The sequence below is a fragment of the Bombina bombina genome, chromosome 2, assembly GCF_027579735.1.
Source record: "Bombina bombina isolate aBomBom1 chromosome 2, aBomBom1.pri, whole genome shotgun sequence".
In the NCBI taxonomy this organism is placed as follows: Eukaryota; Metazoa; Chordata; class Amphibia; order Anura; family Bombinatoridae; genus Bombina; species Bombina bombina.
Window position 1 is genome coordinate 1,022,438,390 of NC_069500.1, and position 24,870 is coordinate 1,022,463,259.

Consider the following 24,870-nt stretch of genomic DNA (forward strand, 5'->3'; position numbering starts at 1 on the left):
TACTCATTACACTGAAATAGTTTTACTGTCAATTTACATTTAATAGATGGTAGTACGTGAAATTGGAAAACACACAGATCAAAAGGACTTTTACAAGAAAGAGCTTTTTATTAATTTACGTAAGAACTTGGTTCCAAAACGGGACAGCTGAGGGACAAGCCCACCATATGCGAGATATACATTTATATTTGTGATTATTGTCAAAACTATTAATTTTTTTGTTTTCTAAATTATAGATTTGCTTTAGGATTTTATTTTCTCTCTACTTCTTGAATTTTTAAGAGCAGCTTGCTTTTCTACAGATTTACAGATATGCAGGACATTTATGAACACAGAAAATCAAAATGATCTTCTTTTCAAAATAAGATTATTAATGTTGTCTAATTTCTTAGATAATCATAGATAACATACAAATTAGGTGACCTTACTATGAGCTAAATTACAAGTGGAGCGCAATTTATTGCTCCCGCTTCAACGTTAGAGCACACGTAAGGTAATGTGTATTACAAGTTAAATGTAAAAAGCTTTCACTCAAGTGCTAAACTGACAAGTGCCATGCTAACTTATTCCCCCATAGACTTCAATGGAGTGTGAAAAGTGGAAAAAACACCCAACAAGTTGCGCAAACCCAACATGAAATATGGATATTTGACATTCCAGTCTTCTTCACATAGAAGAATATGTTCTATTTATTTATACATTCATATTTCTACATATATCTAATGTCTCTTTGGTAAAATATATATCTATACCTATATATCTATATGATTATATATAGCTACAGATATATACAGTTATACATAGGAAAATGTATAAAAACATAGAACATATTCCCCTATGAGAGGAACATTGGAATGTTAAATATTTTTCCGTTAAATATAAATATTGCATAAATATGATTTTACATGTTTTCAGCTACTTGACTGCAAAGGGCTCCAATGCACTTATAAATATGTCTATATATGTTTTATGTGTTTATATGTCTGTAAATACATATATACACAGATAAATATATATGTACACCCATATATACATACATATACATATTTAGACATGTATATACATGTATCTCTGTGTTAAAGCCCTTTGCAGACTTTTTTCTTTAACACCTGAGACCATATATTTTTGAGCCCTTATAACATTTTATTGCAATTTTTTTTTAAAAAATACCTTTATTAGATAGTGTTATTATGATTGTAACTGTACTGTTAAATGTATTTTGGATGTGTTTAGTACAACTTTTTTGTCTCTCGTAACAGTTAACCAGAGCTCTGAGGTCACGCTATCCTGACGCGCGTTAAATTCAATTGTGCTTAATCGAACACAGTTTACTTTCACCGTTTAATACGCACGCTATTTCCCAAGAAAGAAGGGCTGTTATAAACCCCTTATTGCTTGAGCGCACTAACAGTAATCTAGCCCTATGTGTACAAACTACATTAAAGTCAAAGATAAAAAAAAGTCTACAGGACAAAGTATCCAAATTGTGCATTTTGTACAGTGATTCACTCACAGTACAATGACCAAAATACCTACCTCCATTACCACCACTCAAAGATAAGACTGAAGGTGGGCCGGGGACTTCTACTTCATAAGTCAATTCTGAACCCTATAAATAAAAGTAAGAAACCATTATGAGCTGCACTAATCATATAATAAAAGCATAACGGGTTTAGATTTATTTAAGCGAATTTAAAAAAAAAACCTTTATTGAAAGATTTCTTGAACACCAATAAAAGCTCAGTAATTATCTTAAGGGCTTTTTAAATTATAAATTCACTACTGTGCACTTAAAATGACTATTTTACATTAAAGATAAACCCATACTACCCCTATGTTTCTTATTGTTACTTACAAAATACATAGCTCCCATTCATGCTAAGTGTTAGCTCTATGCATCTACATTTGTTTTCTTGGTCAAAATTCTACTCTTCTACAACATATACAATAAGTGACTATATGTAGCTTTTGGTCACAAAATCACACATGAAAAGCTGTAGAATCATGTTCAGCTGTAGAAACAATTATGTAAAGCAAACTTACAACTTCTTTATAAATAATAATTACTGGCTATGGATGAGCACAAGATGTCTTAACTACATATATATTTTAAATTTAGTGTACAAATAAATAGGACTTTCAGTCATGAAGTATAAAAAAATACCTTTATAAAGTACCTTTATTTTCAGCAAGTTTATGCCGAGCTGAGCACATGGCAAAAAACTATTTTTTCAATGAGGAGATCTTTCCACCTTTTAGCCAATAGCCATGTGGGCCAATCGGCATTATGGAAACACCACCTCATTGAGGAAATAGTGTTTTGCCATAGGCGGCCGGAGGCGTTCAACTTGGCATAAACTCGCTGCATATAAAGGTACTTTCAGCATGAAGTGTTTTTATATTTTATGACTGAAATCCACTTTATCTGTAGTTTCAAAAACACTAGAATTTACCATCACTTTAACTATATAGGTTTGAATTGAGATGGATTTCATTATGTGTCTAACCAAACAGGCAGGAAAATGCACATTCCTCAAAGACATATGAGACAAAAAGATAACTACTTACTCCATCTTAATGAATTATACAAAGAGTTCTACATTTTTATCTAATCTACAGATGTATAGACAATGACTGAGATACTGTTGTTATTCCAATATGTATAGATACTGAGTGTAGACATGATAGTCAAACGACTGGATTAGCCACCTGGTTCCTCTATGCCAATCTATAATTCTATAGAGGCAGAGATTTTAACTTTCTGCTCTATAAAAGTTCATCAGTTTAAAAAGTGGAGGGCTAATTTATCGGACGCCCGCAAACGGGCAAATTTGTCAGTTTGCGGGAGGGCTATAAATAACCATCCATTACAAGTGGCTGGTTATTGATACTGCGAGCTCGCGGTAGCAATTAGTGCTCAGAAAATTAACCAGAGATCAGATCTCTGGTTAATCTTCTAAAAGTCCCCAAATTGGCCCCAAATTTCAATATAGTAATCTTTATAAAAAAATAAAACTTGGGGACGTGTCCAAGTTGCAGCTATGGTCGGATGCTAATTGCAGTAGCTCCTGCGGTAACCTAAACAATCCACTGATTATTTTTGCTACTACAACACCATCCTACAACATACTTCAAAATCTTAACTGTGGAGAGGATTTAGAGTCCGATGATACTAATATCGCTGCGATCCTGATACCAGAAGACACAAACCAGCCGAGATAGAGGCTAACGGCCTAGTCCATCATCCGAACCCCCCCCATACCTAGGTTTGACATCTAGCCGGGTAAAAGCCATATTGCATTGGATCCATGACGGAGGAGTTTTATGAAAGCATAGACACTTTTCTAGAGGAACTAGGACGTAAAACTGAAAGAAGGTTTAATGAACTCCGGTCCATTATAAAAGATACGCATATACAAAATGGCGCTAATCAACCAACGGGCCATGAAATTAAACCTACGGAGCCGATAGAGGACCCGCTCATCATACAGCTCCCTCCAGCACTACAAGAGGAGTTGTCCAGGAGGACTTCAGTACACACCGCAGCTAACGATGTTGATAACAAAACGACACTACTTAACGTCGACAGCTCACCATACCTCACTGAAGATATGCAGACGACAGAGATCTCTTCCGATTTCCATGTGGCAGTACTCACAGTATCCTATCCCTCCCAGCCTGTGCTCCTGAAATGGTCTGAAGCTTGATCACTTACCCCTGGGCACATCCCGCGGAGATGCGTCCGACTCCCGAGGCGGGGCACCGGGGAATACATGGGAGACATGTGGATTGGGAGATGAGAAATTGGACGGCTGGACCTTTCCTTCCCTGTGAACTGAACGACCTATCCGATATGTTGAGGTGGGGTTTCTATTTCACCACATGTGATAAATCGGATTCCCACCGTTGCATGCAGACCGGCTGTAGATCAGGTGTAGGCTAGAGAAGATCTCCACACGATCCAGAGGAATTCTTCCATTATACAAACGGATCAGAGTTTCAGCACATGCTTATGAACATATTTAGTGTTTCCCTGTGTTCTCTATGAGCCCATATTTAAAGCACAGCTAGAAGTTCTATGGGTTACAGTTTATAGGACTTTGATATGAACTAAACTTAAGTAACTACCCTCAGAACCTGTTTTACTTTCTGCTTTAGCAATGTTTACTTTACTTGCATTTTAACTCCTGGATAAGTTTATTTAACCTAGTTCAGATCATATTAGAATGCAGCTACCATACTCCTCTAGCGGGACAGTATGTATATGGAGTTAATTTCAGAATATATATGAATATGAGTGGTTCTAACAATATTAATGATCTAATTTTTAGACACCAAGATTTCATAATTTTGTATTCTGTGCAAACAAATATTTACACGCTCACTAGTTTCCACTAAACTATTTCAGTTTGAGATATACTCATAATTAGCTATACCATATGGATGAAACTTATATTTGCCACAAGATCAACAATGACTCCCAGTACCCTCTGAACTTGTATTACACAATCGGGTAGATTGAGAAATGGGTTGATTCTGCAGGTTTCTATTGCATAAAACCTATCCATTGTTACTTTACATTCCATTAATAACATAAAACAGCAACCTCTCACATCTCTACCAACTTATAGACTTGGTCCACTACTCTACATATACCATAAGAAAAGTGAGCCCCAGATCCTTTCTTCAAGCTCATCTATACCCTAGCTTGTCTCTATAGACACCCCACATTCTGTAGTTGACTACAAGCTAATAGACCACACAAACCCATAGCACCCCTTCTCTTTCAGACAATGTACATATATAAAGTCCCTCCTTTATCAACAGCCACTAAACCCCTCCATCATCACTTAATAAAATCAGGCTCTATCTAATCCTCATCTTATGAGCGGCTTGAGTCCGCTGTTTCTCTATGTACGACACTTACTCACCTCCAGTATATTATACATATATTTTCAGACCTAAGAGTGGCCTTTATACTCACAGGAGGCTCTATGTACTAGAAAAATGAGATTCCATGTAAGTTTGTTCACCACAACTACTTTTCTGTCTATGTCATTGTATTCTTCAGATTCAAAATGCTCAGTCTCTTTAACTAAGTAAACTATTTATTATTTTACAGACCAAATAATTCTGTGTACTCTGTTCATGAACACATTCAACCTGTTGAAATCGCCAATAATGATCACACAACTCTGTTTTTGTTGTGTTTGAACAGTTAATATGTTGTAATATCTACAAATCTCAATAAAAAATATTAAAAATAAATAAATAAAAACTTGTAGTGTCTTTATTTTTTTAATAAAATAACTGCAAAAAGCAGTTATAAGGGGCTAAAAGTAGCGGCTGAGGGGTGTGGCATCAAAAAGGCCTTTACATAGCATTCTATGGGAACTGTGTGTTCCCTGTAAATATATATGTATATGAAAATATACATATATATTTATGTGTTAATATGTGTATATACACATATTAACACATAAATATATATTTATATATTCATATACAGGTGGCCCTCGGGTTACAACGGTTCAATTTACACAGTTTCAGAATAACAACCTTTTTTTCCAGTCATGTGACTGCTATTAAAAAGCATTGAGAAGCAGTGCATTTATTAAAATAGCCAGTAGGTGGAGCTGTCCGCTTGTGTTGCAGCAAAGCCAAGCAAGCTGAAATTAATCAATCAGTTTAACCAGACCTGAGCTATTGAGCAGATTTCAAAGGATCAAGATCTTCCTGTCTATAAATCAGTCCAGATTGGAATGCATAGAAATAACTGTTTGCAGAAAAATGAAAGTGAAGTCTGTGTTGTGTGATTATTTTATTAGGTTTATAATGCTGTTTAGCAAATGTTTTTGTTCATTTAACTTAGTTTAATTATATATTCTGGGTTGTGCGATTGTTTTATTGTTTCATTTCAAAGCTTTAAAAATAATGTATTAGGCGTTACTTATTACAATTTTGAGAGGGGCCTGGAACCTAACTCCCTCACTTCCCTTTGACTTACATTATAAACTGGGTTTCAATTTACAACAGTTTCGATTTACAACCATTCCTTCTGGAACCTAACCCCGGCGTAAACGGAGGGCTACCTTATATATATATATATATATATAAAATTTAAAATTGTTGCCCATAGCTACGGGACTTACCCCCTTCACTGTGCTAGTTCTCATGCCGTGTCTCACGGCATAAGAACGAGGCTCATTGGAGCCTATGTTAGCGTGCTCTCGTGAGCGCAATGCTTCTGTGCAATGCAAACGCGAGGTGCACTGGTATGACTGAGATGAGCGCAAATATTGCTTTCACAAAGCAATATTTTTTCGCTCAACTCGTAATCTGGCTCTTAGTCTTGTATAATATCTGAAACTATAGGATTTTAAGATTTAAAATAAATGTATGATAAAGTCGTGAAGCAAACATGAGGTCCAGTTTTAGGCAAACGATATCAGTCAATGGGCCACATATGCAGCCTACAGACTCTATACATATTAACCCCACAGCAAACATGTAATACATGTGGGAGAAAGTAAATTAGGGGACAGGGAATAAATGAGGCAGTGTATGTTCTTTGTGTGGTAAAGTGGGAGAAGTTTGTTTTTGAGAGTAAAAATGTGAAATTTTTCCGAGCTCCAGAAGGAGTGGAGGGTGCAAAGGAAGTCTCAGATGGCTTCCAGGCATCTTGTTGTGCAAAACAGAATTTATGTTTACCTGATAAATTACTTTCTCCAACGGTGTGTCCGGTCCACGGCGTCATCCTTACTTGTGGGATATTCTCCTCCCCAACAGGAAATGGCAAAGAGCCCAGCAAAGCTGGTCACATGATCCCTCCTAGGCTCCGCCTTCCCCAGTCATTCGACCGACGTAAAGGAGGAATATTTGCATAGGAGAAATCATATGATACCGTGGTGACTGTAGTTAAAGAAAATAAATTATCAGACCTGATTAAAAAACCAGGGCGGGCCGGGGCCCGGACACACCGTTGGAGAAAGTAATTTATCAGGTAAACATAAATTCTGTTTTCTCCAACATAGGTGTGTCCGGTCCACGGCGTCATCCTTACTTGTGGGAACCAATACCAAAGCTTTAGGACACGGATGAAGGGAGGGAGCAAATCAGGTCACCTAAATGGAAGGCACCACGGCTTGCAAAACCTTTCTCCCAAAAATAGCCTCAGAAGAAGCAAAAGTATCAAACTTGTAAAATTTGGTAAAAGTGTGCAGTGAAGACCAAGTCGCTGCCTTACATATCTGATCAACAGAAGCCTCGTTCTTGAAGGCCCATGTGGAAGCCACAGCCCTAGTGGAATGAGCTGTGATTCTTTCAGGAGGCTGCCGTCCGGCAGTCTCATAAGCCAATCTGATGATGCTTTTAATCCAAAAAGAGAGAGAGGTAGAAGTTGCTTTTTGACCTCTCCTTTTACCAGAATAAACAACAAACAAGGAAGATGTTTGTCTAAAATCCTTTGTAGCATCTAAATAGAATTTTAGAGCGCGAACAACATCCAAATTGTGCAACAAACGTTCCTTCTTTGAAACTGGATTCGGACACAAAGAAGGCACGACTATCTCCTGGTTAATGTTTTTGTTAGAAACAACTTTCGGAAGAAAACAAGGTTTAGTACGTAAAACCACCTTATCTGCATGGAACACCAGATAAGGAGGAGAACACTGCAGAGCAGATAATTCTGAAACTCTTCTACAGAAGAAATTGCAACCAAAAACAAAACTTTCCAAGATAATAACTTAATATCAACGGAATGTAAGGGTTCAAACGGAACCCCCTGAAGAACTGAAAGAACTAAATTGAGACTCCAAGGAGGAGTCAAAGGTTTGTAAACAGGCTTGATTCTAACCAGAGCCTGAACAAAGGCTTGAACATCTGGCACAGCTGCCAGCTTTTTGTGAAGTAACACAGACAAGGCAGAAATCTGTCCCTTCAAGGAACTTGCAGATAATCCTTTCTCCAATCCTTCTTGAAGAAAGGATAGAATCTTAGGAATTTTTACCTTGTCCCAAGGGAATCCTTTAGATTCACACCAACAGATATATTTTTTCCATATTTTGTGGTAAATGTTTCTAGTTACAGGCTTTCTGGCCTGAACAAGAGTATCAATAACAGAATCTGAGAACCCTTGCTTTGATAAGATCAAGCGTTCAATCTCCAAGCAGTCAGTTGGAGTGAGACCAGATTCGGATGTTCGAACGGACCTTGAACAAGAAGGTCTCGTCTCAAAGGTAGCTTCCATGGTGGAGCCGATGACATATTCACCAGGTCTGCATACCAAGTCCTGCGTGGCCACGCAGGAGCTATCAAGATCACCGATGCCCTCTCCTGATTGATCCTGGCTACCAGCCTGGGGATGAGAGGAAACGGCGGGAATACATAAGCTAGTTTGAAGGTCCAAGGTGCTACTAGTGCATCTACTAGAGTCGCCTTGGGATCCCTGGATCTGGACCCGTAGCAAGGAACCTTGAAGTTCTGACGAGAGGCCATCAGATCCATGTCTGGAATGCCCCACAGTTGAGTAATGTGGGCAAAGATTTCCGGATGGAGTTCCCACTCCCCCGGATGTAATGTCTGACGACTCAGAAAATCCGCTTCCCAATTTTCCACTCCTGGGATGTGGATTGCAGACAAGTGGCAGGAGTGAGTCTCCGCCCATTGAATGATTTTGGTCACTTCTTCCATCGCCAGGGAACTCCTTGTTCCCCCCTGATGGTTGATGTACGCAACAGTCGTCATGTTGTCTGATTGAAACCGTATGAACTTGGCCTTTGCTAGCTGAGGCCAAGCCTTGAGAGCATTGAGTATCGCTCTCAGTTCCAGAATATTTATCGGTAGAAGAGATTCTTCCCGAGACCAAAGACCCTGAGCTTTCAGGGGTCCCCAGACCGCGCCCCAGCCCAAACTGAGCATGCACAGTTGTAATGGTCTTAGATGAATGCGCGCAAAAGGAACTATGTCCATTGCCGCTACCATCAAACCTATTACTTCCATGCACTGCTCTATGGAAGGAAGAGGAACGGAATGAAGTATTTGACAAGAGTTTAGAAGTTTTGTTTTTCTGGCCTCTGTCAGAAAAATCCTCATTTCTAAGGAGTCTATTATTGTTCCCAAGAAGGGAACCCTCGTTGACGGAGATAGAGAACTCTTTTCTACGTTCACTTTCCATCCGTGAGATCTGAGAAAGGCCAGGACAATGTCCGTGTGAGCCTTTGCTAGAGGAAGGGACGACGCTTGAATCAGAATGTCGTCCAAGTAAGGTACTACTGCAATGCCCCTTGGTCTTAGCACCGCTAGAAGGGACCCTAGTACCTTTGTGAAAATCCTTGGAGCAGTGGCTAATCCGAACGGAAGTGCCACGAACTGGTAATGCTTGTCCAGGAATGCGAACCTTAGGAACCGATGATGTTCCTTGTGGATAGGAATATGTAGATACGCATCCTTTAAATCCACCGTGGTCATGAATTGACCTTCCTGGATGGAAGGAAGAATTGTTCGAATGGTTTCCATTTTGAACGATGGAACCTTGAGAAACTTGTTTAGGATCTTGAGATCTAAGATTGGTCTGAACGTTCCCTCTTTTTTGGGAACTACGAACAGATTGGAGTAGAACCCCATCCCTTGTTCTCCTAATGGAACAGGATGAATCACTCCCATTTTTAACAGGTCTTCTACACAATGTAAGAATGCCTGTTTTTTTATGTGGTCTGAAGACAATTGAGACCTGTGGAACCTCCCCCTTGGGGGAAGCCCTTTGAATTCCAGAAGATAACCTTGGGAGACTATTTCTAGAGCCCAAGGATCCAGAACATCTCTTGCCCAAGCCTGAGCGAAGAGAGAGAGTCTGCCCCCCACCAGATCCGGTCCCGGATCGGGGGCCAACATCTCATGCTGTCTTGGTAGCAGTGGCAGGTTTCTTGGCCTGCTTTCCCTTGTTCCAGCCTTGCATTGGTCTCCAGGCTGGCTTGGCTTGAGAAGTATTACCCTCTTGCTTAGAGGACGTAGCACTTGGGGCTGGTCCGTTTCTACGAAAGGGACGAAAATTAGGTTTATTTTTGGCCTTGAAAGACCTATCCTGAGGAAGGGCGTGGCCCTTGCCCCCAGTGATATCAGAGATAATCTCTTTCAAGTCAGGGCCAAACAGCGTTTTCCCCTTGAAAGGAATGTTAAGCAATTTGTTCTTGGAAGACGCATCCGCTGACCAAGATTTTAACCAAAGCGCTCTGCGCGCCACAATAGCAAACCCAGAATTTTTCGCCGCTAACCTAGCCAATTGCAAAGTGGCGTCTAGGGTGAAAGAATTAGCCAATTTGAGAGCACGGATTCTGTCCATAATCTCCTCATAAGAAGGAGAATTACTAGTGATCGCCTTTTCTAGCTCATCAAACCAGAAACACGCGGCTGTAGTGACAGGGACAATGCATGAAATTGGTTGTAGAAGGTAACCTTGCTGAACAAACATCTTTTTAAGCAAACCTTCTAATTTTTTATCCATAGGATCTTTGAAAGCACAACTATCTTCTATGGGTATAGTGGTGCGTTTGTTTAGAGTAGAAACCGCCCCCTCGACCTTGGGGACTGTCTGCCATAAGTCCTTTCTGGGGTCGACCATAGGAAACAATTTTTTAAATATGGGGGGAGGGACGAAAGGTATACCGGGCCTTTCCCATTCTTTATTTACAATGTCCGCCACCCGCTTGGGTATAGGAAAAGCTTCGGGGGGCCCCGGGACCTCTAGGAACTTGTCCATTTTACATAGTTTCTCTGGGATGACCAAATTCTCACAATCATCCAGAGTGGATAACACCTCCTTAAGCAGAGCGCGGAGATGTTCCAACTTAAATTTAAATGTAATCACATCAGGTTCAGCTTGTTGAGAAATTTTCCCTGAATCTGAAATTTCTCCCTCAGACAAAACCTCCCTGGCCCCCTCAGACTGGTGTAGGGGCCCTTCAGAAACAATATCATCAGCGTCCTCATGCTCTTCAGTATTTTCTAAAACAGAGCAGTCGCGCTTTCGCTGATAAGTGGGCATTTTGGCTAAAATGTTTTTGATAGAATTATCCATTACAGCCGTTAATTGTTGCATAGTAAGGAGTATTGGCACGCTAGATGTACTAGGGGCCTCTTGTGTGGGCAAGACTGGTGTAGACGAAGGAGGGGATGATGCAGTACCATGCTTACTCCCCTCACTTGAGGAATCATCTTGGGCATCATTTTCTCTAAATTTTGTGTCACATAAATCACATCTATTTAAATGAGAAGGGACCTTGGCTTCCCCACATTCAGAACACAGTCTATCTGGCAGTTCAGACATGTTAAACAGGCATAAACTTGATAACAAAGTACAAAAAACGTTTTAAAATAAAACCGTTACTGTCACTTTAAATTTTAAACTGAACACACTTTATTACTGCAATTGCGAAAAAGTATGAAGGAATTGTTCAAAATTTCACCACAGTGTCTTAAAGCCTTAAAAGTATTGCACACCAAATTTGGAAGCTTTAACCCTTAAAATAACGGAACCGGAGCCGTTTTTATATTTAACCCCTTTACAGTCCCTGGTATCTGCTTTGCTGAGACCCAACCAAGCCCAAAGGGGAATACGATACCAAATGACGCCTTCAGAAAGTCTTTTCTATGTATCAGAGCTCCTCACACATGCATCTGCATGTCATGCTTCTCAAAAACAAGTGCGCAATACAGGCGCGAAAATGAGACTCTGCCTATGATTAGGGAAAGCCCCTAGAGAATAAGGTGTCCAATACAGTGCCTGCCGGTTATTTTACAAAATTCCCAAGATTAAAATAATTCCTCAAGGCTATGGAGCATAAAATATGTTTATATATAAATCGATTTAGCCCAGAAAATGTCTACAGTCTTAAAAAGCCCTTGTGAAGCCCTTATTTACTGTCTGTAATAAAATGGCTTACCGGATCCCATAGGGAAAATGACAGCTTCCAGCATTACATCGTCTTGTTAGAATTTGTCATACCTCAAGCAGCAAAAGTCTGCTCACTGTTCCCCCAACTGAAGTTAATTCCTCTCAACAGTCCTGTGTGGAACAGCCATCGATTTTAGTAACGGTTGCTAAAATCATTTTCCTCTTACAAACAGAAATCTTCATCTCTTTTCTGTTTCAGAGTAAATAGTACATACCAGCACTATTTTAAAATAACAAACTCTTGATTGAATAATAAAAACTACAGTTAAACACTAAAAAACTCTAAGCCATCTCCGTGGAGATGTTGCCTGTACAACGGCAAAGAGAATGACTGGGGAAGGCGGAGCCTAGGAGGGATCATGTGACCAGCTTTGCTGGGCTCTTTGCCATTTCCTGTTGGGGAGGAGAATATCCCACAAGTAAGGATGACGCCGTGGACCGGACACACCTATGTTGGAGAAAACTGGTATAATTCCCTTGTGAGATGTTTGTAGCTAAATGTTAGCTAAAAATATTTTAAGAAACTAAATATCCACGGGACTCAGTCTCACTACTAATATGAATTTGTTAAAGACAGGGAATAAAAAAAAGTTGCTTTATTTTGTTGCATTTTATTTTTTCAAACAAATTCTCTTTTGCCAGCATGCTAATACGTTAAAGGGCCCTAAAAGTAAAAAAATAATACCGTCTGTTTAACCCCCACAAAAAACACTTCTGGTCCTGAGTGGAAATTGCCCATGATCAGAATCAGCTTCTGCTCAGGACCAGCAGTGCTCTGCAAAAGCTGAGCGATACTTCTACTGTGTGTAACAAATTACAGCACGTCATTTTTTGACTATTTTGACCCTTTAAATATAGTAAAAGTCATGCACATAGCATGCTCCCCCACTATTCCAGACGAGAATACAGCTAATAAACCTAATCGAAGGTGGCATGCATCTTTACCCACCAATCGCCACCCAATATCCTGATCCAGAACAGCAATAGAGCTCAATAGGCGCACAAGTTTGTGTGTTAATTTGTATTTCCCTAGGATGAGCTTTAACCTTAAAAATATAGTGTAAAAATATTTATTTTCTAGCTAAACTTAGCACATAGTAAAAAGCATTTGTAATGATAAAAGTACCTCAAGAACTCTTAGCACTCGGTCTTGACAGGCCAGGATAGGGATAATGGCTTCTAACTTCTCCACTGGTAGACAGATGACATCATTGATTTTATCACCTGATAGGAAGTAGTGTTGGTCCTTGCAATCACAGTAATGGTTATAGATATAACTGGCGCAAAGGAAGAGGTCAGAACCAGATATATGCCTATGAAAGGAAGAATATATAGTGTGATATGCATCAGAACAGTATATATGCCTATAACGTCTGATATAATGTTATTTATAATTTAGCCCAGGTGTGCCTGCCAGGTATCATTTGTATCACCCAGTTTTGTTTTAGTTACCAGTCACTGACTGACTATCCTGCTCACATAATTATGACACACAATGCCTTGAATTATAAGCACTAAAGCAATCTTGATATCCACCATTAAAAATATGCAACAATTTTATCAGCCTTGCACAAAAAATGGCTGAAGATTAGATGAAAACACAAAATATTGTTTGTACTAAAGATACTGATAATTATTGATGTGAAACTGACAACTCTAACTGCCAACTTACAACTAGTGTACGTCCCTTTTCAGGCATAGATGAAGTGACTTAAAGGGACATGAAACCCAAAATTCATATTTCATGATTTAGAAAGAACATACAATACTAAACAACTTTCCAATGTACTTCTATTATCAAAGTGTCTTTGTTTTCTTGTTATCCTTTGTTGAAAAACAGGAAGGTAAGTTCAAAAGTGTGCACGTGGCTGCAGCATTATATGGCAGCAGTTTTGTAACAATGTTATACATTAGCAAGAGCACTAGATGGCAGCACTATTTTCTGTCATGTAGTGCTCCAGGCATGTGCACACTAAGGCCGCGATCCGATATACGGCGCAGGTTTCGGCGCAAGCGTGGAAACCTGCGCTGCCCGTAGTTTGAGCTCGCAACTCGAGCTATCCCATATACGGCGCCGTCAGATGCTAAAGTACCGTAAGTCTGACAAACCAGCGATGTCCAGAAATCTGCGTAAGTACAAATTTCTGGAGTCGCCAGTGACTTACGGCACTTTAGAAACTGCTGCCGCATAAAAAACCTGACTAAGTTATTAAATCACCCGTACTGTCTAACACGCCTCCCAAACATAGCCCGACACGTATACCCTTCTATCCGCAACCCCCCTCTCACTCCTAACAATAAATATATTAACCCCTAAACCGCCGCTCCCGGACCCCACCGCCAGCTACATTATCTATATTACCCTCTAATGTGAGCCCCCTACACCGCCGCTACCTATTTTAACTATATTACCCCCTAATGTGAGCCCCCTAGCCCGCCGTCCACCTATTTTAACTATATTACCCCTAATGTGAGCCCCCTACCCCGCCGCCACCTACATTAACTAACTTACCCCCTAATATGATCCCCCTACACCGCCGCCACCTATTTAAACTATATTACCCCCTAATATGATCCCCCTACACCGCCGCCACCTATTTAAACTATATTAACCCCTAATATGATCCCACTACACCGCCGCCACCTATTTAAACTATATTAACCACTAATCTGACCCCCTATACCGCCGCAACCTATATTAAATTAATTAACCCCTAATCTAATCCCCCTACACCGCCGACACCTATAATAAATTTATTAGCCCCTAAAATACTAAACTGTCCCTACCCTAAACTAAATTAAAAATAGCCCTGAAAATAGCTTTTTGCGTGGCATTGCCCCAAAGTAACCAGCTCTATTACCAACCCTTAAAAGGGCCTTTTGCGGGGCATTGCCCCAAAGTAACCAGCTCTTTTACCAGCCCTTAAAAGGGCTTTTTGCGGGGCATTGTCACAAAGCAATCAGCTCTTTTGCCTCTAATGTAACCTAATCCCCCTACACCGCCGCCACCTATATTAAATATGTTAACCCCTAATCTAATCCCCCTATACCACCGCCACCTATATTAAAATTATTAACCCCTAAAATACTAAAATTTCCCTACCACTAAACCTAAGTCTAACCCTACAAATAGCCCTGAAAAGGGCTTTTTGCGTGGCATTGCCCCAAAGTAACCAGCTCTATTGCCAGCCCTTAAAAGGGCTTTTTGCGGGGCATTGCCCGAACGTAATCAGCTCTTTTACCAGCCCTTAAAAGGGATTTTTGCAGGGCATTGTCACAAGTAATCAGCTCTTTTGCCTGTAATCTAAATCCCCCTATACCGCCGACAATTCCTTACACAAGACACAACTAAGATTTTAATCCACTCTCTCATCCTTTCCCGCCTTGACTATTGCAACTCCGTCCTCTCTGGTCTCCCTAGCTGCCATCTAGCTCCTTTACAATCCATAAGGAATGCCTCTGCCAGGGTCATCTTCCTTACACATTGCTCTTCATCTGCTGCACCTCTCTGCCAATCCCTTCACTGGCTTCCTCTTGCCTCCAGGATTAAACACAAAATTCTGACTCTGACATACAAAGCCCTCAACTGCACTGCTCCCCTCTATATCTCCGACCTTGTCTCCAGGTACTCTCTCTCCCGTCTCCTTTGCTCCACTCACGACCTCCTACTCTCCTCCTCTCGTTACCTTCTCACATTCCCGTTTACAGGACTTCTCCAGACTGGCTTCCATCTTGTGGAACCCTCTGCCTCGCTCCACAAGACTCTCCCCTAGTTTTGAAAGCTTATGTTTAGGGATGCATACAACCTACACTAACCTTTCCTATAAAAGTTCCTCTCCTCCATTGTTATCCGCCATGAACCTCCTTAGAATGTAAGCCCAACTGTGTGCAGATCACCTTTACAAGAGCTGACAACAGTGCAACTCTAGGCAGGGCCCTCTACCCATTTGATTCCAATAATTGCTACCTTGTATACCGCTTTTGTTTATAGCGCTGCGGAATCTGTTGGCGCTCTACAAATAACCGATAATAATAATGGGCATATATATATATAAGTGCATTGGAGCCCTTTGCAGTGAAGTAGATGAAAACAAGTTAAAACATATTTATGCAATATAAATTTTTAATAAAGTGTTATGCTGTTTATTTACTGGAAATATTTCACGTCAATGCTTTGCACATAGCAGAATATGTTCTAAGTATTTATAAATATATATATATATATATATCCTATATTATAAAAGGCCAAGTGTTTGTCTGAAGCCGTCATGCGCAGTAGAGACAAACACTTGGCCTTCAGATAGGGAGCGCGAGGTACACAGCATACAAGCAGCTGTGAGATAGGGAGCGCGAGGTACACAAACAGCTGTGAGGTCTGCTGCGTGAGAAGCGGCCACGCGCTCCCCCAACCTCACAGCTGTTTGTGGCCGACGGGAGCGTTGCGATGGGGGAGTGGCCGGGCGTCGCGAGGGGCGTGGCCGGGCGGGGTCCCGCGATGTGAACACAGAGCCAGAGAGGGAGGAGGAGAGGGGGCGAGAGAGACAAAGGGGGGGGGGGGGGGAGAGAGAGACAAAGGGGGGGGGGAGAGAGACAAAGGGGGGGGGGAGAAGAGAGACAAAGGGGGGGGGAAGAGAGACAAAGGGGGGGGAAGAGAGACAAAGGGGGGGGGGAGAGAGACAAAGGGGGGGGGGAGAGAGACAAAGGGGGGGAGAGACAAAGGGGGGGGGGAGAAAGACAAGGGGGGGGGAGAGAGACAAAGGGGGGGGGAGAAAGACAAGGGGGGGAGAGAGACAAAGGGGGGGGAGAGAGACAAAGGGGGGGGAGAAAGACAAAGGGGGGGGGAGAGACAAATGGGGGGGGAGAGACAAAGGGGGGGGGGAGAGACAAAGGGGGGGGGGGAGAGACAAAGGGGGGGGGGAGAGACAAATGGGGGGGAAGAGAGACAAAGGGGGGGGAAGAGAGACAAAGGGGGGGGGGGAAGAGAGACAAAGGGGGGGGGGGAGAGAGACAAAGGGGGGGGGGAAGAGAGACAAAGGGGGGGGGAAGAGAGACAAAGGGGGGGGGGAAGAGAGACAAAGGGGGGGGGAGAGAGACAAAGGGGGGGAGAGAGACAAAGGGGGGGAGAGACAAAGGGGGGGAGAGACAAAGGGGGGGGGAGAAAGACAAGGGGGGGGAGAAAGACAAGGGGGGGAGAGAGACAAAGGGGGGGGGAGAGAGACAAAGGGGGGGGGAGAAAGACAAAGGGGGGGGGAGAGACAAAGGGGGGGGGGGAGAGACAAAGGGGGGGGAGAGAGACAAGGGGGGGGAGAGAGACAAGGGGGGGGAGAGAGACAAGGGGGGGAGAGACAAAGGGGGGGGAGAGAGACAAAGGGGGGGGGAGAAAGACAAAGGGGGGGAGAGAGACAAAGGGGGGGGAGAGACAAAGGGGGGGGAGAGAGACAAACGGGGGGGGAGACAAAGGGAGGGGGAGCCAAAGAGGGGGGAGAGAGCAAAAGAGGGGAGAGAGCCAAAGAGGGTGGGGGGAGAGCAAAAGAGGGGAGAGAGAGAGCAAAAGAGGGGAGAGAGAGAGCAAAAGAGGGGAGAGAGAGAGCAAAGGAGAGGGGGGAGAGAAAGCAAAAGAGGGGAGAGAGAGAGCAAAGGAGAGGGGGGAGAGAAAGCAAAAGATAGGGGGGAGAGAAAGCAAAAGAGAGGGGGGAAGAGAGAGCAAAAGAGAGGGGGGAAGAGAGAGAAAAAGAGAGGGGGGAGAGAGCAAAGGGTGGGACCGCTGTACTGCAAAAAATGGCCCGTGTACACGGGCTTTAGTACTAGTATATATATATATTGCACAAAAATGCAATCAGATATATGTAGAAATATGTATTTATGAATAAACAGAACATATTCTGCTATGTGAAGAACATCATATTTTCATGTCAGGTTAGCGCAAGAGTGGGATGTTATGTTTAGTTTCCACTTTTTTTTTCTCCATTACCATCTTCAGGGGTATACGTGAATGCGCACACAATATTGTAAGTTCGTCTTTTTGTGCATGTCAGGTTAGCGTGCAAGCAAAAACAGTTTACTTTAACTCATAATTATATGAGCACAACCCGACGTGCACAAACGCTTTCTTGTAGTGCAATTAACGCATAAGTGGGAGCATTAACTAGTGCTCCAATTGTAATCCGGCCCAATGTTAGTGAGCTTTAGAGCAGCAATACACTACTGGGAGATAGTGAGCCTATGACAAGAGGCATGTGTTTGTAGTAACCAATCGACAGGCACCACCCAGTAGTGCACTGCTGCTCTTGAGCTTGCTTAGGTATGCTTTTCATCAACGGATATCAAGATAAGAAAGTATGAAGAAAAAAAAAAAAAGTCACTTTGCAGGGTCTGACAAATAAAAGTTTAATTTTGACTTTCGTGTCCCTTTAAATGGACATGAAAACAAAATTTTTTTCTATCTTTGTACAAAGCATTCACTTTTATGAAAGCTTCCTTTTTACTTCTATTATGAAATGTAATGTGTAAGAGAACAACTAGGTAGGTAACTGCACATGTATGGAGAGCTATAGGGCATCAGTTTTCTAAGAATGCTTTTGAGCACTAGATGGCAGCAGTGTTTCCACAATGTATAAGATTGGTAAAATCTGCATATAGTGCTCCACACACAAGCACACTCCTCAGCCTACCTACCCATTTTCTAACAAAAGGATACCAAGCAACAAAGTATATTTGATAATAGAAGTAAATTAGAAACTTTTAAAATTGTATGCTGTATCTGAATTACGAAAGAAAAAAAAACTGGGTTTCATGTTCTTTCCATAACTTAAAACCCCACGTTTTTCTTTCACGATTCAGACAAAACATACAATTTTAAGAAACTTTCCAATTTACTTCTATTATCCAATTGTTTTTTTGTCTCTTTTTTGCAGAAAGAATACCTAGGTAGGATTGGGAGAAGCAATGCATTACTGGGAGCTACGTGCTGATTGGAAGCTGCAGATATATGCCCCTTATTTTTGGCTCACCTGATGCGTTCAGTAAGCTCCCATTGGTGCATTGCTGCTCCTTCAACAAAGAATTACAAAGGGCTCGATTTATCATGCCTTCTCCTGTTCATTAACTGCAGGTTCTCACAAAAGAACCTGCATATTGTATTTATGAAGCAGCGGTCAACAGACCACTGCTTCCCTAACCTCTTCTCCACCTCTTAGTCTCGTCCGACCAGGGAGATTGACAGCTCCTGTCGGCGCGTGATTGGCTGTGCACGGCAGGGGGTGTCATTGCAAGCAAGCGCAAAATAGCCCCCGCATGCAATGTTAAAATCTGCCAGTGGAATTCTGTCCGCCAAAAGCGAGCTGTGGTGGAAAGGGGCACAAATGTACGCCCCTGCCCGTCGTAGCTTGATAAATCAAGCTCAAAAAGGATGAAGCAAATCTGATCCAATAAGTTATTTTGGAAGTTGTTTAAAATGATGTGATCTCTCTGAATCATGAAAAAAAAAAATTGGGTTTCATGTACATTTAAACACATGAATATGGCCCACTATATTTTCTATCAGGTACTAAATATGCCCAAGTACTCCCAGTGTCCTGAAGCTGTTTTTTTCCTAGTACAGTGAAATTTAAGGGATATGAAAACACAATTTTTCATTGTGATTCAGAGATACCTAGATAGGTAGTGTGCACATTTCTGGAAACACTGCTGCCATCTAGTGCTTTTGTAAATTTATAACATTCTTGAAAAACCGCTGTCATATAGTGCAGGGGTCACCAACATTTTCGGATATCAGGGACCACTAAACTCACAATTTTGAATCCCGTGGACCACTAACATGATTTTTTTTAAAAAGGTACAAACCTCTATAATGCGTGTGTGTGTGTGTATATATATACAGAGTGCTGAACCAAAAACGGCCCGGCTCCTTAGCTTAGATTCCTGCTTTTTCAAATAAAGATAGCAAAAGAACAAAGAAAAATGTATAATAGGAGTAAATTTATAAAGTTGCTTAAAATTGCATACTCTATCCGAATCATGAAAGAAAAAAAATTTGGTTTAGTATCCCTTTAACCCTTTAACGACCGTGGCAGGGTTTCAAACGCTGGAAGCATCCTACAATACCCTTTTTTAAGCCACCGATGCAGAGAGCCACTCTGTGGCCCTCTCTGCATCGGCCAGCGATGGTGCCGATCGTTGGTGGGTGGGAGCCATAGCAGGGAGGCGGGTGGGCGGCCCATCGCTGGAGGGAGTTCCGGTTAGGACGGATGATGGGGCCGGGAGCGCGCATGGGGGGGGGATATCGGACGGGCAAAGTGTAAGGGAAGGAGGGAGAGGGGGAAATAAATGTGGGGAAAGGGATCTGACCGGGGGGGCAATTTACTGTTTTTTTTTTAGCAAACTGGGTACTGGCAGACAGCCAAAATGGCGGCAAATAGGTAGAGGGGGGAGGGTTAGAGAGTTGTTGGGGGGGGGGGGGGGAATCCAACAATGCAGAATATATATATATAAATATATATATAAACATTTAAAAAAAAAAAAAAATATATATATATATATATATATATATATATATATATATAAATATATAAAAGCCTTTTGTTTTAGTACTGGCAGACTTTCTGCCAGTACTTAAGATGGTGGTGACAAATGTGAGGTGGGAAAGGAAGAGAGCTGTTTGAGGGAGGTCAGGGAGGGATCAGGGGTTGGGATGTGTCAGGTAAGAGGCTGATCTCTACACTAAAGCTATAATTAACCCTACAAGCTACCTAATTAACCCATTAACTGCAGGGCATAATACATAATAAAAGTGTGGTGCGCAGCGGCATTTAGAAGCCTTCTACATACCAAAAGGCAATGCAAAAGCCATATATGTCTGCTATTTTTGAACAAAGGGGGATCCCAGAGAAGCATTTACAACAATTTGTGCCATAATTGCACAAGCTGTTTGTAAATAATTTCAGTGAGAAACCTAAAGTTTGTGAAAAAGTTAATTATTTTTTTTATTTGATCGCATTTAGCGGTGAAATGGTGTCATGAAATATACCAAAATGGGCCTAGATCAATACTTGGGGTTGTCTACTAAAAAAAAAAAAAAAAAAAAAAAAGTATATATATATATATATATAAATAATATATATCTATATATATATATATATATATCTATATATATCTATATATCTATATCTATATATCTATATATATATATATATATACACACACACACACGTGTAAAAGGCTATTTAGTGATTGATTCCTGACAAATAGTGTTCCAATGTAACTATCGCTAAATTTTGAGAAAAAAAAATGGTTTGGAAATAGCAATAGTGCTACTTGTACTTATTGCCCTATAACTTGCAAAAAAAAGCAAAGAACATGTAAACATTGAGTATTTCTAAACTCAGGACAAAATTTAGAAACTATTTAGCATGGGTATTTTTTGGTGGTTGTAGATGTGCAACAGATTTTGGGGGTCAAAGTTAGAAAAAGTGTGGTTTTTTTTTCAATTTCTTCATCATATTTTATATATTTTTTTTTTATAGTAAATCATAAGATATGATGAAAATAATGGTATCTTTAGAAAGTCCATTTAATGGCGAAAAAAATTGTATATGATATATGTGGGTACAGTAAATGAGTAAGAGGAAAATTACAGCTAAACACAAACACCGCAGAAATGTAAAAATAGCCCTGGTGCTAACTGTAAGAAAATTGAAAAATGGTCTGGTCACTAAGGGGTTAATTTTGTCTTTAGTGTTCATTTAATATCATGTAGAGAGCCTTGCAAAATACTGTATTAATCCTCAAAATGAATGTGTACAATATGCATATCACACTCTTGTTCCTGTATTTTTATATAGTTTATTTTACCTCTGTCCATTAGTTGTTTTGCAGTATAAAGAAATACTGTTTTTATGATTAAAAAATATAATGCAATGAATATGTTCTTTATATGATTTACATGTGTAATGAATACATTTTCTATATATAAACAGTTTAACAAGAATTCCTTACATAGCCTTGATGCTTTCTGTCAGGTTAGTTTCAAATGAGAGAAACTGTTTCCCTCTCTTTGTAAATCCTCGAACTCCGGAACCTGAAGCCACAAAAATCTTCTCCTGTACAGTGCCGAGCGCTCCTCCTAGCTCTAATCGGGAGATCTTTTGCCCTGGAAGAGTCTTAAAAACTGGCTGAAATGGTAACAAAAGCAAACAATGCACATTATCATTATTAGTAATACAATGTATTTTGTCTAAGGTTAAAGTATGCCGAGTGATGTTTACTCCGCAATTAGAACATTTTCACTTTGTTCACTTCAGTTTGTGATCAGTGCTCTGTTATCAAGTAAACAACCTGGCTAATCACTCACATAGTAATTATATAGTGGGAGTGCCTACATTGTATATAGGGTGATACACTAATATTTTATTAATTCATATATTTGGGTATATTCTGTGATCATTTTGGTCAGATTATAACCGATTACAGTAAAATTACAAATACTTTGAATTTTCAATTAAAGTTTACTAAATAAAGGATAATAAATACAAGTACCACTGACAGTGTAACATTACACATTCAGTAAGAAAAATACACTAAGCAAAATAGTGTCTTACTAATTTACTAATGTAGGTGGGAATAATGATACCAAAAAGAGATATATATATATATATATATATATATATATCCCAATTAGCATTTTATATATGCATACTTTGCCAGTCACCAAAAGTAGTAGGCACTGGGAGTGGGCAGTTCAGAATGCTTGAGTCGACTCACTCCCTTGCGCTGCTGCGCATTGGCACTCAGAGTAATGCCGTCTATCTGACTGAGAGACTGTCTGTGCGTGCGTCACGTGCTGGAGGTGGCTCAGACAGACAGCTGTGAGAGGGAAACAAATGTGTGAGGATGTTGGCGCGGTGCGCCTTGTGACTGTTGTTGTCACACTCACACACTTTGATTTTGAAATTGAATTTGAGGCTGAGCCATACAAGGGACGCCCACCCAGATGGCCAGAGAGACCAGTCCGGCACCTGACCGCAGTACTGAAAGACAATGAGAGAGGTAGGTTGGCGTTTTGGCGCATGTATTACCTGCTATACAATACCAGCTAGTCATTGTTTGTTATGCAATACCTGCTGGTCATTATCCGACTCATATATAGCCTATGCAGACCATTACATGCTTTACAATACCAGCTAGTCATTGTTTGTTATGCAGTTCCTGCTGGCCATATACCTGCTATATTGCACCTGCTACCCATCTTCTCTACTGTTTGACCTTGTGGACATTATCTGCATGTTCTTACTTGCTGACCATTATCTGCCTTATTGCACTAATGTCTTGACCATTACCTTCTAATTTAGACTCAATGGCCTTTGTCTGTCATCTTTGATCTGCTTTAGTTATTCACTAGCCATCCAGTAATTGCCTCTTACCATCTTTTGTCACTATGTATGCCAAGATCTTTAGTGTATGTCTGTGCCCTAACTTCTGCCTCTTCTCCAAGTATTCTTTGGATATTATCTTTCCTGCTGCTGTGAACCACCAATTACTGCAGTTGGCTACATTATATATATGTGTGTGTGTGTGTGTGTGTGTGCGTGCGTGCATGTGTATGTCTGCGTGTGTGCAAGTGTGTGTATGAATGAATGTGTAATGAATCACATTTTTATTTTCTTTCATAATTTAGACAGAGCATGCAATTTTAAATAACTTTCCATTTTATTTGTATAATCTATTTTGTTTTGTTCTCCTTGTATCCTTTGTTGAAAATTAAACCTACTGTAGGTAGGCTCAGAAGCTGCTGATTGGTGGCTGCACATATATTCCTTTTGATGGATGATGAAGCAAACTATATACTAGAAGTAAATTGGAAAATAGTATTATCTATCTGAGTTATGAAAGAAAATGTTTGGGTTTCATGTCCCTTTAATTTTATTTTCACTTTATTTCCCTTTAGTAAAGAGTTATTTTTTCTTAACTACAAATCTGATTTTAGTAGGATTAAATGTGAAGTGTATGTGTCTGTGTGTGTATGTATGTGTAAAAATGTCTGTCTAAATATGTATATATAAATTTATATGTGGTTGTGTGTGTGTGTGTATGTATGTATGTATAAATGTGTGTGTGTATGTATAAATGTGTGTGTATGTATAAATGTGTGTGTAAATTTGTGTGTGTGTTGTGCAGAGCCACCACTTTGGTACATTGTCATGCCGAAATTAACCATTATAGCTATTACAGTTATAATAAATCAGTTTAATGTGATAACAGATATCAATGTTCGCAATAATTTTAGATAAAATAGCAATCTATAGCTGCTTAGCACAGGGGCGGCGTTCAAATGTGTCTTTGCCTGTGTAGCCAAAAATCCTAGCACCGGCCCTGATTCCATGTGCATCAGCACAATGTTATCTATATGACACACATGAACTAACGCCCTCTAGTGGTGAAAAAAATCAAAATGAATTCTTATAAGAGGTGGCCTTCGAGGTCTAAGAAATTAGCCTATGAGCCTACCTAGGTTTAGCTTTCAACTAAGAATAACAAAAGAACAAAGCAAAAATGGTGATAAAAGTAAACTGGAAAGTAGTTTAAAATGACATGCCCTATCTGAATAATGAAAGTTTATTTTGGACTTGACTGTCCCTTTAACCCCTTAAGGACCAAGGACGTACGCCACACGTCCTCAAAAAAAATACAGTTAATGACCGAGGACGTGTGGCGTACATCCTTGGTCTGGAAAGCAGCTGGAAGCGATCCTGCTCGCTTCCAGCTGCTTTCCGGTTATTGCAGTGATGCCTCGATATGGAGGCATCCTGCAATAACCCCCCTTGGCCATACGATGCAGAGAGAGCCACTCTGTGGCCCTCTCTGCACCGGACATCGGTGGCCGGTATCGTTGGTGGGTGGGAGCAAGTCTGGGAGGCGGGTGGGCG

The 24,870-nt window shown here is 40.7% G+C and overlaps 1 protein-coding gene across 1 annotated transcript in view; it reads right to left on the minus strand.

Annotated features, from left to right (window-relative positions):
* The window catches only part of BBS7 (Bardet-Biedl syndrome 7), a 261,543-nt gene that overhangs the window by 214,396 nt on the left and 22,277 nt on the right, over window positions 1–24,870 (minus strand). The window contains 3 exon segments of the mRNA XM_053703611.1: window positions 1,537–1,609; window positions 13,077–13,263; window positions 21,944–22,119. Coding sequence (XP_053559586.1) covers window positions 1,537–1,609; window positions 13,077–13,263; window positions 21,944–22,119 — 436 coding nt within the window.